Here is a 15,541-nt window from a genome sequence, read left to right on the forward strand (position 1 = left end):
ATTATATGCAACGCAGGACACGCTAGATAATATCTAGTAATATCATAAACCATGTGTTGATTAGTGATTATGATTGATTGTTTTTTATAAGATAAGTTTAATGCTAGCTAGCAACTTACCTTGGCTTACTGCATTTGCGTAACAGGCAGTCTCCTTGTGGAGTGCAACGAGAGAGAGGCAGGTCGTTAATGCGTTGGACTAGTTAACTGTAAGGTTGCAAGATTGGATCCCCCCGTTCTGCCCCTGAACAAGGCAGTTAACCCACCGTTCCTAGGCCGTCATTGAAAATAAGAATGTGTTCTTAACTGACTTGCCTAGTTAAATAAAGATGATAAAGATCATTAAAAATTTAAATTTTTTATCGGTGTCCAAAAATACCGATTTCCGTTCGTTATGAAAACTTGAAATCGTCCCTAATTAATCGGCCATTCCGATTAATCGGTCGACCTCTAATTATAATGAGGTCATTCAATATATACTTCATCAAAATGTATCGAAGAGAGTATTTCTCAACTTCTGCGCCTTGGCCTCCAAGAGCTCCAAGACTAGACATGGAGCCACGTCACTTATCCTTATTTTGTGAGAATGGGTGATAATATCAGCATTCCGGACAGTTACCAGCTAGACCCCATCTACTCCCTTCATCCTTCAACCACCCACATGCTCAATGGCAAACACACACACACACACACACACACACACACACAAGTACACACACACCACCTCCTTTCCCTTGGTTGCCTCCATCTCTATGTTGTATGCCCCTCTCTCCCAGCATGCTTTGCTGTGTGTGCCAGTAGAGGTCACGGCTGGGGTCTCAGAGCCTTTGTGCCGCCCCATAATGGCTCTATTATCCCTGAGAGGCATGGACTCCAGGCCTCTCCAGGCCTCTCACACTGACCACCATTGTGACTCACACAGGGACAATTTGGGGACAGACACACGGACGTGGGAAAGAGTTGGTGTGTGTGTGAATACAAACGTGTGAGGGAATTTGTGTGTGTGAGTGTGTATGGTCAGATGCACAAGTCGTTTGTCTTGATGGATTACCCACAACAATCACTTTTTGTGACCAGTTATCTCCGTCTCCCCTTGCGTTTAGAACCGTCTCCTTACTGTAGTCCTTGTTTTGATCTAGCTGAGAACAGCTTTCCAAATGTTTGATTTGAGTTGAGTGGAGTCTAGTGGTTAGAGCGTTGGGCCGGTAACCTAAAGGTTGCTAGTTTGAATCCACGACCTTGACTAGGTGCAACATCTGTCAATCTGCCCTTGAGCAAGGCACTTAACCCTAATTGCTCCAGGGTCGCAGTAAATAATGGCTGGTCCCTTGCCGTGACCCCACTCTCTGAGGGTGTTTTGACCATTTTGGACCATAATCAGATATGGAGATGAAAATCTTTCATAGTTTACAAAAGTTCTATCTTTTGACTTGTGCGCAATCAGTGGTTGTTTGTTTTGGCTTTATATTTGACATTGTAATAGTACCATTTCATGGTATAGCATTTAAACCTTGACTAGGGCAGGTGTAAGGTAATGCCACGAAATCTATACGTATCGCCATAACTGAACATGATGAAAGAGAAGTCTATAATAACCTCAAGGTGAAATGCCCTCATGCTTCACAATATGGGCGATACTGCACAGCACATTATTTGCTGAACATATTCTCTGTATCATATTTCTGTCTCACTCTAAAGCGTTCATAATACTGTCCACACCCTCTCAGGAGTGCCACAGACACAGCAGACCAGTAGGACTGTGGAACTCTCAGCTGGCCAGATCATTTGTCTTTCCTTTTCCTCTGGCCTTTAGAAAACAAGTGAGACAGAACAGATAGGACTATCTGGCAGAGACCGAGAGGCAGACACGTGAATGCACCAAGAACTCTCCCTCCAGCTCTGGAAAAAGAGAAGGGACAAGAGAGCTGGGACCTCATTCTTTCCATGTCAAGTCATGGCCAGGTCATAATGTATAGCCATGTGTCTTGGAGACAGAGGGAGAAGGAAGGAGGAGTTTAAAAGTAGAAGGAACATTTGGGAGAATGGAGGGAGGAAGATAGTGACACAGAAGACAGATGAGGGGGGAGACTGAGAAGAGAGAGAGCAGATGAGGAGAGCAGGCAGCCAGCTGCGTGACTGTTTTTTGTCCTGAGCCTGAGAACGTGAGTTTGTTGTAATCGGATCGGAACTGGGGTGAGATCATAAAGAAGGCCAGGCAGCAGCCCCAGAGAGAGCGGCCCACCCTGAGCCATGAGACCCTACACCTCCTCCCCAATCCCCTGCAACAGGCAGGCTGAGAGGGGGGTTGGGGCTGCCTGATTAACCCCTCACTAGCACCACTCGATGTCCGTAGCCCCACTTTTAATTAAGTCATTTACTTTCACCCAGACATTTTTACTACATAGCCTAGTTTAAATGTATGACTCTGACACCTCAAGCCCAATTTAGGAGAGTTGTAGATAAACAATGAAAACAACGTCGACCCCATTAAACTTGAGTGGGTATTTGGTGCTGATATGATATCAGTGCTGAATATGCTCACAGAAAATGGGTCAAGTGTATGTTAAATTGGATGGTGTTAAATAGATGCCGAACTTGAGTGGACACTGGACATCTGCTGCTATGTAGATTAGAATTGTCATAATTACATACAGTAGATCAGACAAACACACAGCAATGCCGGTACTCTGCAAAAAGCTATTCTATAAGATGTGCCGATAGTCAGTACTGATGTATTTATTTTGGTAGTTTTGGTTTTAAAAAAATCAGCAAGGTACTACAGGAAGTCCCTGGAGTATTTGGCTGTTCATGTTTATGTGATTCAACCAGACTGTAGTCATGGCAACAGGGTGTATGTGTGGTGGTATACAGTACTGTGTGTTATCATGGGAGGCTAGCAGAGTGTCTGGCAGGCCCCAAATGCATAGTCACCAGGGAGAAGTCACAGTTGGCCGGCAGATTTCACACTTCTCCTGAAGCCTCGAAGAACAGCGGTCTGAAGCAGGGGTGGTGGGGGTGAGGAGGAGGGGGGTTCTGGAGTGCTCCACATGCAACATGTTAAACTTTTGAGTCATTCAGTATGAATGGAGTCCCGCTGCAACTAACCACTATATCATCTCTGTTTTGTGGGTAAGGTCATCTAAGACAGTGTTTGTAGGTTTACAAAAAAATTTTTTTTTATTGTATTTTTTTATTTTTATCTGTTATTTTACCAGGTAAGTTGACTGAGAACACATTCTCATTTGCAGCAACGACCTGGGGAATAGTTACAGGGGAGAGGAGGGGGATGAATGAGCCAATTGTAAACTGAAGTTACGTTGAGAGGTCTGCTCTGTTCTCTTTGCCGGTTCTCTTTCTCTAGTTCTAACAGAGAGTCCTAACAAAAAGTAACGGTCACTTTAACGCATTGTGATGCTCTGTGATGATCTACACTACATAACCAAAAGTATGTGGACACCTGCTTGTCAAACATCTCATTCCAAAATCATGGCCATTTGTATGGAGTTGGTCCCCCCTTTGCTGCTATAACAGCCTCCACTCTTCTGGGAAGGATTTCCACTAGATATTGGAACATTGCTGCGGGGACTTTCTTCCATTCAGCCACAAGAGCATTAGTGAGGTTGGGCACTGATGTTGGACGATTAGGCCTGGCTCACAGCCGGCATTCCATTTCATCCCAAAGGTGTTCTTCCGCACTGATCTTGACAAACCATATCTGTGTGGACATCACCTTGTGCGCAGGGGCATTGTCATTCTGAAACAGGAAAGGGCCTTCCCCAAACTGTTGCCACAAATTTGGAAGCACGGAATCATCTTGAATATCCTTGTATGCTGTAGCTTTAAGATTTCCCTTCACTGGAACTAAGGGCCCTAGCCCGAACCATGAAAAACAATCCCAGACCATTATTCCTCCACCAAACTTTACAGTTGGCATTATGCATTGGGACAGGTAGCGTTCTCCTGGCATCCATCAAACCCAGATTCGTCCGTCGGATTGCAAGATGGTGAAGCGTGATTCATCACTCCAGAGAACACGTTTCTATGCTCCAGAGTCCAATGGCGGCAAGCTTTACACCACTCCAGCCGACGCATCGTGATCTTAGGCTTGTGTGTAGCTGCTTGGCCATGGAAACCCATTTCATGAAGCTCCCGACAAACAGTTATTGTGCTGACGTTGCTTCCAGGAGCAGTTTGGAACTCAGTAGTGAGTGTTGCATCCGAGGACAGAAGATTTTTATGCGCTACGTTCTTCAGCACTAGGCGGTCCTTTTCTGTAAGTTTGTGTGGCCTACCACTTCACAGCTGAGCTGTTGTTGCTCCTAGAAGTTTCCACTTCACAATAACAGCACGTACAGTTGACCAGGGCAGCTCTATCAGGGCAGAAATTTGAAGAACTGACTTGTTGGAAAGGTGGCATCCTATGACGGTGCCATGTTGAAAGTCACTGAGCTCTTTAGTAAGCACATTCTACTGCCAATGTTTGTCTATGGAGATTGTGTGGCTGTGTGCTTGATTTTATACACCTGTCAGCAACGGGTGTGGCTGAAATAGCCGAATCCACTAATTTGAAGAGGTGCCCACATACTTTTGTATATATAGTGTATGATTTAATCCGAATTTTCTTTCATTTTACAGGCACACAAGCTGTTCTGATGGACTCCAGATAACAGCACCACTCTTCATCCTCCAGCCCCAACCTTTAACCCCCACCTCCTCCTCATCCTTGTCTGGTTGGTCTATTGGAGCCCCAGGATGACAGACCCTAATGGGTCTGTGGGAGAGGGCTTGGCCGAGGTGGATGCCTGCAGCCTGGAGATCGAGAGGCAGTATGAGGTCATCCCTGCCGTCATCTGCTCCATGTGCTGCCTGTTCGGCATCATCTACTGCTTCTTCGGTAAGGTCACCACGGGGTCAAGGCATACCTCAATAACGTCATGTCGAGTACACTTAAACTTCAATAACACGGGCTGCACATCCCACATGGCACACTATTCCCTATATATTGCACAACTTTTGACAAAGGACTCTGATCGAAAGTTGTGCACTATGTAGGGAATAGGGTGCCATATGGGACAGAACCAAAATGTCAGAGCATGGGAATGTGTATTCAGACGTATCATATGTCTGTTAATGTGTTATATAGAAAATGTACAACCAGGTTACCTTATACCAATGTTCCCCAAGGTACACTAGAAAATGACATGATGCGGGCTACCTGATACAGGGAACATGTACTTTCTATCCAGACATACTGTGTCATGTGTCTATTGTTCTGTATGCTTCGGTAAAGTCTTTAATACAGTCCCGCACTGACATGTCATCATTCCTCAATGCAAAACCTCCCATTTTGTCTTTCAAAATGTTACGTAACTGATTAGAGAGAAATGAAAGACATCTGGCCATTTGGTACCTAATGACAGCATTTCCCAGACTAATGTGATGGTGTAGTGTGTGTTAATCACACTGAGCAATCCCTCACACCCAGATGAGAACCATTACCCAGAGAGAGAGGGCTCCACCCTCAGCCAAGCAGCCGCCACAATCTATGGGTGGGCGTCATTTTTCTCACCAAATCCCCCATCATCACCCCAATTAGCCTCAACACCACCACCTCTCTTATTAGTTTTAATTGTAGGGTAATTTATACGGAATTACATTGCTTACAGTTGATATTCTGTCATTTATACAGTTGGGTAGTAGTTGCTGTGTCCTAGCCTCAGCAATTTAACTTGAACTTAATGCCCTAATTTATCACCTGCATATTTCCTTACCGTTAGTTATATTCCTCAAGCTGTTTAATCTTCCCCATTGAAGTGAATTAAAACCTTTAACTGCAGTGGGCTAATTCTTGGTCACACAGAGTGTTTCTTGGTAGTCTTAAACAAATCTACTTTGAAACAAAAGTATACACCTCACACACATGGTTATGGGGTGTCAGGTAGCCTAGTGATTAGAGCGTTGAGCCAGTAACCGAAAGGTTGCTGGCTCGAATCCTCGAGCTGATAAGGTAAAAATCTGTCGTTCTGCCCCTGAACAAGGCAGTTAACCTACTGTTCCCCGGTAGGCCGTCATTGTAAATAAGAATTTGTTCTTAACTGACATGCCTAATTAAAAAAATGGGCTTAAAAAAAGAAGAAACCTGTACCATGTCAGATATAGAGCTGAAGTGTATTCAATTTTAAGTTTACATCCCAATATTACACTGTTAATACATCACAGAAGACTGAAATATAAAGAAAACCGTTTGACATAGAAACACTGTTTTTTCAGTGTTTTTATTTACATAATGTTTATTAATTATGAAATGGCTACATATGTATTATTTTCTTTTCTTCCCCCTCTATTCACCTCTCTACCCTTCTCCTCTCTCCCTCACCATCCTCTCTCCACTCTCTCCTTTCCTCTCACAGGCTACCGCTGCTTCAAAGCTGTCATGTTCCTGTCGGGCCTGATGTTTGGCTCGGTCATCATCTTTCTGCTGTGCCACAAGGAGCGGGTGCTGGACACCCAGCTGAGCGTGGAGGCCTCGGCGGGTATTGGCCTGGGCATCGGCCTGCTGTGTGGCTTGGTCACCATGCTGGTGCGCTCAGTGGGCCTCTTCATGACAGGCCTCCTTCTGGGCCTGCTGCTCGCCCTCGCCGCCCTTCTGGTCACCCACCAGTTCTACACCCCCACCACCGTCTGGGTGCCCCTGGGGGCACTGCTGGGCACAGGCATGCTGTTCGCTGTGCTCACCCTGCAGTGGCAGAAGCTCTTCACCGTATTGTCTACGTCCGTGTTCGGGGCAGCCATCATGACGGTGTGCGCCGACTACTTTGTGGAGATGCTGGCGCTTGCCAGCCACGTGTACGAGTGCCTGAGACTTTCGCCGCCGCCGCCGCTCTGCTGGTACAGCTGGGTGATCCTGGGTATCTGGCCGACACTCAGCTTTATGGGGGTGCTGGTTCAGTGGAAGCTGACGGCTGAAGGCTTCTCACACACTGAGGGTAAGCATCATAGAATTCCATATAGAAGCTGATTTATAGGATCTCTGTGGAAAGAATGAGAGGTAGAGGACACCTTTTGTAGAGTATGATGCATCTGTATATCTCAATATGGAGTATGGGTTCTATTATGTTCTATTAACTGCTACAAGGGTTTCATGGTTTTAGAGAACATTCTTATGACTTTTTTTTTTTAAAACAGGGTTCATATTAGATTTTGGGTGATTAAGAATTTCTCGTGTGCTCTGCCGAATTACTAAGAAATGACTCAGTGAGTTAACACGTCCCTCTCTTTCTCCCGCTCTACCTCTCTCTCCTATCTCTATCTCTACCTCTCCCTTTCACTCTCTCTTTCTCCCTCTCTACCTCTCTCTCCTATCTCTCTCTACCTCTCCCTTTCCCTCTCTCCCTCTCTAATCTCTCTCTCTACCTCTCCCTTTCCCTCTCTCTTTCTCCCTCTCTACCTCTCTCTCCTTCTCCCTTTCCTCTCTCTTTCTCCTCTCAGTCATCATCAGCAGGAGGCAGAAGCGGGTCCAGTTGATGCGGATCAGGCAGAAAGATGCCAAGAAGCGGCAGCAGAGCGGTGGACAAGAGGGCACTTACCGTCGCAAGCCTACCCCCGTCAAACGCTACGCAGGAGACCTGCTAGCACCGGTCAGTCTCTCTCACACACACACACACACACACACACACACACACACACACACACACACACACACACACACATCATATGTTTTACTATCCTTGTGTGGACCTAAAATGTATTTCCATTCAAAATCCTATTTTTGCCGAACCCTAACCTTAACCCCTAACCTTAACCCCTCACCCTTACTCTAAACCTTATTCTAACCCTAATTCTAGCCCTAACTCCTAAGCCTAAAATAGCCTTAGTCTTCGTGGGGACCTGGGAAATGTCCCCACGAGGGAGAATGTTCATTGATTTACTATGCTTGTGGGATAGTAAAACACACACACACACACACTCTCTATTGTATTTTAATACCAATGTGTAGAATCTATTTCTAGGTTGATTCTGATCATGTTCCCTCTCTCCTCTCTCTCCCCCTCTCTCCTGTATTCCTTCTCTCAGAGTTACCTGCAGAGTCTGAGGGACAGACAGATGGGCACAGGCAACTCCCTCAGCAGCCTGGGCACTGCCAACCACACCATGATTGACTTTGACTACGAGACTGGCTCCACCGTGCCCCTCACCGCCACTACACCAGTCATCAGGGTCTGACGCACCGAGGGACAAGCAGGAGACCAACCACTTGTTTCTTGTCCCTCCTCCACAGTCCTCCTCCCCTACAGACTGTTATTTTAGGGCCTCAGCTCTTATTTAGGCAATGTTCGAGTCTATTGAATAGTGAATCTACCTTCCATTGAGCTGGAATAGGGCCTTGAATGCTGTCCAAGTGAAGATCATTACACCAATAGTTCCTAGCACAACTCCAGTGTAACTCTCAGCCTATCATTGTTGGACGTTTGGAATGGCCGACTTGAGAGTGATGGAATGGTTCCTCTGTCTGTGAGCTGTTCCCTAAGAGTTGTTGGGAGGGACGTTTGGCCTCTTGTTTGATGTGTGCTGTAACCACTCTGTGTCAATAGACTGTGCCTGTGTGGCCTCTCCCTGTGTTGTCTGCTCTGAGCGTGGGAGGTCCATGTGAAAAGTCGGAAGGCCACTGAAGAGGGAGGGAGAAAGAGCAGAAATAATCTCATCTGACTTCTTAGGTCATATACTTTTTTTGGTGCCATTATGATTGATTATATATGGGAAAAATCACTTGACTGATGAAAACAGACTCTTTTTGCTGTTCGGGAACCAATAATGGGGATGGAAATGGCTATGAATAGCACGAGAGCTACCTCCTCGAGTAATATCAACTTTTACAATTGGAGTTATCTGTGCTTTAATGACTTGAAATTAACCAGTGGCATGTAACTTCTGGTCACCTGACTTCCTCAAAGAATAGGAGAGCAGCTGTTGTTGAGGATGCACTGTGACTGGACAAAGACGAGGACAAGTCAAGACACATTTCTCTGATCTGTGTTTGTTGTCTGTGCGAGTGTGTGTGCGTTTGTAATGTTATGGTGTGTGTTGATGTTTACTTGTCCCTTTTTGTAGGTAAATGCCTGTATAGTTGGGTGTAGAAGATTCAGGTCCAGAGAGATACACGGCAGCCATTTTGTGCCTCAATACATTGAAGATTATTACATGGGCAACTGTTACAAGTGAAATGTACGTTTTCTTTCATAGGAATTACAGTGCCTTTTTTAGAGGTAGCAATACTGCAATACTATATATACAATGTTTCAAACCACACTCGTTATGTCATTTATTTTGGAGCAGTAGCTTGTTTCATGACAACTTATTGGCAGTTTTACCTGTGCAGTACCTGTATTCAGTAATTTATATGATTAATAACGTTGAAGGACTATGCTATGGTAAAATTAGAGTACACATTTGCCAAATTCTAGGTTACTAAAGAATTATCTGTGTTTTTTGAAAATGGTAATTTACTGTTTTAGAATTTTAGAGGGATAGTACTCTGACTATTCTGAATCTGTACAGAATTGTCAATAGGAAATGTAAAAGATAAACCATTAAATTAGTTTAAAAACAAAAGCTGTTTGAGTGATTCCTCTGAGGATAATAAATGGCTCTGTATATTTTCCTCATAGTCACCTAGCAACATCCGCTGCCAAATTCACCCTTAGAATCAGAGACACAGAGGGTCTCAAAGGCAAAAACAGGGGGGGGGGTCCTGCTCCCTGGTGGTTTAAGCAGTGGTGTTGCTGTGGCAGCTCCAAAACTTTATCAACCCTCAAGTGTCATGCATGAAAGCTGCAATTCGTCGGGGCATGGACTCAACAAGGTGTCAAGAAAGCGTTCCAAAGGGATGCTGGCCCATGTTAACTCCCAATGATTCCCACAGTTGTGTCAAGTTGGCTGGATGTCCTTTGGCTGGTGGACCATTCTTGATTCACACGGGAAATCCAGAAGCGTTGCAGTTCTTGACACAAACCGGTGCGCCTGGCACCTACTACCGTACCCCTTCTAAAGCTACTTTAATCATTCGTCTTGCCCATTCACCCTTTGAATGGCACACATACACAATCCATGTCTCATTTGTCTCAAGGCTTAAAAATCCTTCTTTTAGCTGTCTGGCATTTAACAAGTGACATCAATGGATCATAGCTTTCACCTGGTAAGTCTATGTCATGGAAAGAGCAGGTGTTCCTAATGCTTTTTATACTCTGTGTACATCATAAAGGAAACAAGGACTGTTGAAATGGTTTTATTGTTGACTGTCATTACTCATTTGTACAACTACATCTTGGATGAATTAACAGCTAAATAAAAATCACTGCACACATATATAAACATTTCCAAATGGTACTGTAGGCCTACACACTGTGAATTCCCTTTAGCTTGTAGGAGTCACATGACTATAAAAACATCAATACACATGATGAGGTTCAACAGAAACATCAGTACACAATTATAAGCCAGTTATAAAATGTAGACATCGTGATGTGAAAGCTGGTGTTGACCTTGGAAGTCTGATGCAACACCAATGATATTAGGCTTCTCTTTATGTGGGAAGGCCATACTCTAGCCCTATAAACACATGACATGGCGACAAAAAACTCACAAATACTTTTTCAGACCCGTCCACAAGCCAAAAGTCAAAAGAAAACGAAGTTTCAAAAGTGCTGGGTGAACACCATTGAAATCAGTACACATACTGAAAAGAGGGCAAACAACAACTGAATAATCCCATCCACATCTGTTGTGAGGGATAGGAAGGGCCCCCCTGGAAGGCACCCAGAGAGCATAACAAACAGCCTCTCCACACACTCCCTCAGAACTTAGTCTAACACGTTTGGGTTGAGGTCCTGCCTGCGTTACATGGAAACAGAGAACTAGTAGGCCATAACGATATGACACTCAATACTCAACCTTATATAAGCACGTATGTCTTACTTCAAATGGCTTTCCCACTACTTACGTTGATAAAGATTCTATCTCACGTTTCGAAGAATTCGTTTGACATAACATTTCAGTTTTATGTACCTTGACTGATAACATCTACTGGTACATGGAAATATGTTATTATATTGGTTTCACAGTGTGAACACAATGTTATCACAGAGTGGTTGTGGTTGTTGTTGTTGTGTGGTTCCCTGAACCGTTAATTGTGAACACATCTCACCAGCAACGTATTGAGGTTTATGGTGTCTGCTGCCCTCTAGTGTCTTGCTCCTAGCAGCGCATCCAGCGTTCACTCATGCTGAGCGGGTAGCCTTTGTCTACACTCAGTAGCCCGTTCACACGCCAGTACTTGTCTCCCTTGAAGAAGAAGATGTTTCCGTTGGTCCAGGTAAAGGCAGCATCAGGGTTGGAGGGCACCCCAGTGAAGAGATTAGAGAGGGGTTTAGGGTACACGTTGAGGTTACTGTGGCGCAGCTCATCCCACTGCCAGTACCCTGTACCCTGAGGAGAGGGACAACAGAGGACAAAGATGATTAGTACAAAGAGTATTTCATGCTGGGTATTTGGCATATTCATCATATTCAAGTGGGTAAACATGCTACTGCTTTTTTTTGTTAATCTACTATAACAACTTACTGAATCCATAATGCTCAGTTGTCATTTGTAACAATTTTGAGTTTACTGGTTAAAAAGTATTGATATAATTGTGCTGTCTTGTGTTGGGTTACCTTGAAAAAGACCAGCTTCTTATTCTTCTCTAAGTACAAAGCGGCATCAATATTCGGTGGGATGCGTTTGAGCTCTTTGGGGTACCCGTAGTCCAGGAGAAAACTGGTGTATCTCCACACTTTATCACCTGTGGTCAGAAACAGTTTTGGTGAGTCGGCTGAAATGAGGATAGATAAACAGTAACACATTCACACATTCTGGGCCGGATCACTGTCAATCAATCACTTGTCAAGTATTACACAGTTCATACTATCGGTCTATCTTTAAAATGGGGCGGCAGCGTAGCCTAGTGGTTAGAGCGTTGGACTAGTAATCGGAAGGTTGCGAGTTCAAACCCCCGAGCTGACAAGGTACAAATCTGTCGTTCTGCCCCTGAACAGGCAGTTAACCCACTGTTCCCAGGCCGTCATTGAAAATAAGAATATGTTCTTAACTGACTTGCCTGGTTAAATAAAGGTTAAATAAATAAAAAATCCTCTCACTTTACCTCATTTGTTTGTCAAAAACACAATACATTTTAAAATGAGAGAAAATATTACACCTTTAAAAAAGTATGTCTTGTTTGTTCTCTGAGAGTAAACGGCTGCGTTCAGGTTCCCAGGCAGTCCCGTCCACAGCCGGTCGATCTTCATGGGTGCATTGTGTCCCATGTCAGACACCGTCCACACATAATCACCACTGAAGGCAAATGTCTTCCTCCATGGACCTAATAAGGAGGAGCATGAAATAGAACACTGAAGGTCCAATCTCAACCTGTCAAATTCCATTGTCGTCTCAATTCCATGGCAGAGAGCAAAAATGTGGTTAGTTAAATCTATCAGAGTAAAAAATATTGCTACAATCTTGAATAGTGTAACGCTACAATTTGTGAGGCAGAAATAACAGCTTCCAAGGGAGACATGTACACTACAGTGAGCATCACCACTTTTGACTGTATATCGCTGGTCAGTATTGTGTGCAGACATCTTACCCAGCATGATGGCATCCAGCTTGGCAGTGCAGGGGTCTGGGATGTCTCCCTTAGCACCAGGGGGGCTGTATGTGGGGAGTGCCACCGTGGGCTCAATTGTAACACTTGTATCACGTTTACCTAAAACAGATTATTGGACAAAGGATTTGAGGGAGGATGAGAGCATTACCGGTGATGTGTAATATATAGCTTTCTGAGAAGGGTGTACTGTTTTTCAAGTGAAAAAGTCCAAAAACATTGGTACCAGACCAACCCAGGCTCTACTCACCATACATAGCCTGGATGCCTTTCACGTCATCAAAATGCAGACGGAAGTTGTTACGGTAACCGGTGTAGAGAGGGGCCATGAGAGCACTTCTGTACTGGGAGTGGCCCAAGCCCAAGGCGTGGCCTATCTCATGGGCAGCGATGATACGCAGGTTAATGCCATAGAACTTGCCCTCTGTCCAAAACTCATCCTCGTCAAAATGGACAATGCCTGACTCTGGGGGTTCAGCATGGGCCAGCACGTGACCTACGAAATAAATGTTTTTTCAATTTTAATTACGCCATATTTCAATGGCAATTAATAAGTATCAGCAGTGAAACATGGGGTACTTAACTACTGTATGTTTGGTGTGTGTGTGTGTGTGTGTGCATGTGTTAGGCTGAGATTCAAGCCGATCGCGCTTGTAGACAACCCAGCTTTTAAAGGCAACAATGTGACAGCGTTCGTGGAGATTGCATTTAAGGTAAACACTGCAGATGTCAGCTCAATTAGAATTCACCTTTAAAATGTCAAGCATGCTATAATGTGGATCTAGCGAAGATCAGCATTAATCCCGGTCCTAAAACTACAGTAACTCCAACCCAACTGTATCCGACCCATAGGCACACTCACCCCGTCCATCAAAAGGCACGGCACAAGTGGCATCTTTCGCATGGAATGAAATCCTGATGTCGGCTCGTCCATACTCAACCTCGCGGAAGCTCAGGGGAGCCACGTCGCTCCAGTACTTAAAGGCAGAGCGGATCGCCCTCTTTGTCTCACTCTTTGGCATGTCTGGAGTGTAGTTGTAGATTCGCCAGGTCAGGTTTCTCTTGCGCCAGTAACCTAAAGAAGAAGAAACATGCATTTACCATAAACACAGGTCTAGACGAGAAACCACATTGTGTAGGTGAAGATTATTCTTATTAAGTTTTATGTCCCAACCCACCATCTGGGAAACACTGGTTCATCCCACCCCCACATACAATATCCTCTCCACACTCACCCAGCACTCTGTATTTGAGGGTTTTCTGGTTGAAGGTGTCCTCTATGCCACAGCGAGGCTGTCTCATCATCTCTAGGGTGGCCTTGTCAATCACTCCATTGACAGGCAGGCCTGTCACTCTCTGGAAGACCCTGGGGAAAGGAAGGACTGAAATCTCCAATAGCAGATGCAGCATGTGCATACTGTAAAGGTAAGGCAAGGAAACATTTCCTGCCAATGGGAAATGTTATGCTAAAGAACTGCATTGATTGTGGTGCATGTGTCAATGTGACTTGCAAAAAGCTATAGAACAGAGCTGTGTTTGGATCTGAATTCGCAAAGGGACATTTAGAGTAAGTATGTTCAGATGTTTTGCTTGTTCAGGTTTGTTGGGGAAGAGGAATCACACATGTAAGTTGTTGGTGTGTTCATAGACTGTAGGTTGTGTTGCTGAGGATCTACTTTACCTGAGCGCCTCAATGATATCTTCTGTCTGGATGCCCTTGTTCTGAGGACCCAGCGGAGTGTGCAGATAGCCATACCTCTTCAGGTATGCCTGGTAACACAATAACCAGTGGGGATACAAGGGTTACTTTAGACGTTTCAAAGTGATCCTATTCACCTCTTACACTGTGCAGGACAACAGCCACACGAAAGCCATATGATAATATGATGGGTTACACATATGTCCCTTTTCATCACATATGCCTATACGGATGAGGCATTTCTGATCAAGTTTGTATTATGAGTGTGAACATCCACAATAATGCTGAGTATTCAGAAGTTGCAATGTAATTCAAAGAATGAAGATAGATAATACTTCAAAAAGCTGGAAAATTCCTACCGTTGCTTCAGTCGCCTCCATCCTCCTGTCCATCACTCCGGTCATTACGCACAGCACTAGCACCGTGAGCACCGTCAGCTGCAGAAGGTAACCCATCTCGCAAAACTTCTATGCTGGAAAAACTGCTTGTAACCGTTACGAAAAGCAAGCAAATATGAAGTCCGTAACACACTTTGCAGGACGCTCTTGTCTTAATTACTTGTAAAAAATATATATACTTATTAAACATTAGTTAGGAAAAAAATGTTTTTGTCGTTCATCGTTATCTGTTACTCTCCCAAAACTTTACTCTACTGGTTTTCTTCCGTGTGTTCTGGAGGCTTATAACTCAAGTGCTGAGTGAGTCAGCCCTGACCCACTGTGATGATCCATCTCTGAGGAATGAGCCTGGAGCAACGGGCGAAATGGTTTCACTTTGAAACAGTAAAATTCAGTGGTCGACCATTTTCCGAAGCTCTCCAACTCCCACACACCACGTGCCTCCTGCGTCTCATGAATAACACACATTGGCGGGAGACTTCAGCCTATTGGGCTATTTCCCACGGTAACTACGCGCTTCAAACGTCAATGCACGAGAGAAAAACGCAACGTTGCACATGGATTCCTGACACAGTCAGTGCTACCCGGAATCATTGGGATGTACCTACCGACAACCCCAAACTTAACCCCTACTCTTACCCTATCCTTAACCCTTGCAGTAGCCATTTTAAATGTCTACTTAAATGGGGTAAGGGAATCGCAAGGGTTCCTGTTAGCACTGGACCTTTTTCCCAACAGTGCTCACAAG

General features: G+C 44.6%; 2 protein-coding genes across 2 annotated transcripts in view; one reads left to right on the top strand and one right to left on the bottom strand.

Moving 5' to 3' along the window:
* LOC115143080 (transmembrane protein 198-like) overlaps positions 1-11,478 on the top strand; it is a 27,151-nt gene extending 15,673 nt beyond the window's left edge. Inside the window, exons 2-5 of the mRNA XM_029683101.2 lie at positions 4,635-4,893; positions 6,410-6,985; positions 7,488-7,636; positions 8,073-11,478. Coding sequence (XP_029538961.1) covers positions 4,752-4,893; positions 6,410-6,985; positions 7,488-7,636; positions 8,073-8,222 — 1,017 coding nt within the window. The 5' untranslated portion in view covers positions 4,635-4,751 and the 3' untranslated portion in view covers positions 8,223-11,478. The remainder of the gene's footprint in view (positions 1-4,634; positions 4,894-6,409; positions 6,986-7,487; positions 7,637-8,072) is intronic.
* On the bottom strand, positions 10,266-15,305 carry mmp19 (matrix metallopeptidase 19). The gene is made up of 9 exons (XM_029683102.2): positions 14,755-15,305; positions 14,378-14,466; positions 13,932-14,062; positions 13,559-13,771; positions 12,947-13,192; positions 12,679-12,798; positions 12,250-12,414; positions 11,708-11,835; positions 10,266-11,480 (listed from the first exon to the last, which is right to left on the bottom strand). Exons 1-9 carry the CDS (start codon positions 14,848-14,850, stop codon positions 11,250-11,252), a joined length of 1,419 nt encoding a protein of 472 aa, XP_029538962.1. The 5' UTR covers positions 14,851-15,305; the 3' UTR covers positions 10,266-11,249.
* Positions 15,306-15,541: the final 236 nt, after the last annotated feature.

Source organism: Oncorhynchus nerka, linkage group LG15 (assembly GCF_034236695.1).
Source record: "Oncorhynchus nerka isolate Pitt River linkage group LG15, Oner_Uvic_2.0, whole genome shotgun sequence".
Taxonomy (NCBI): domain Eukaryota; kingdom Metazoa; phylum Chordata; class Actinopteri; order Salmoniformes; family Salmonidae; genus Oncorhynchus; species Oncorhynchus nerka.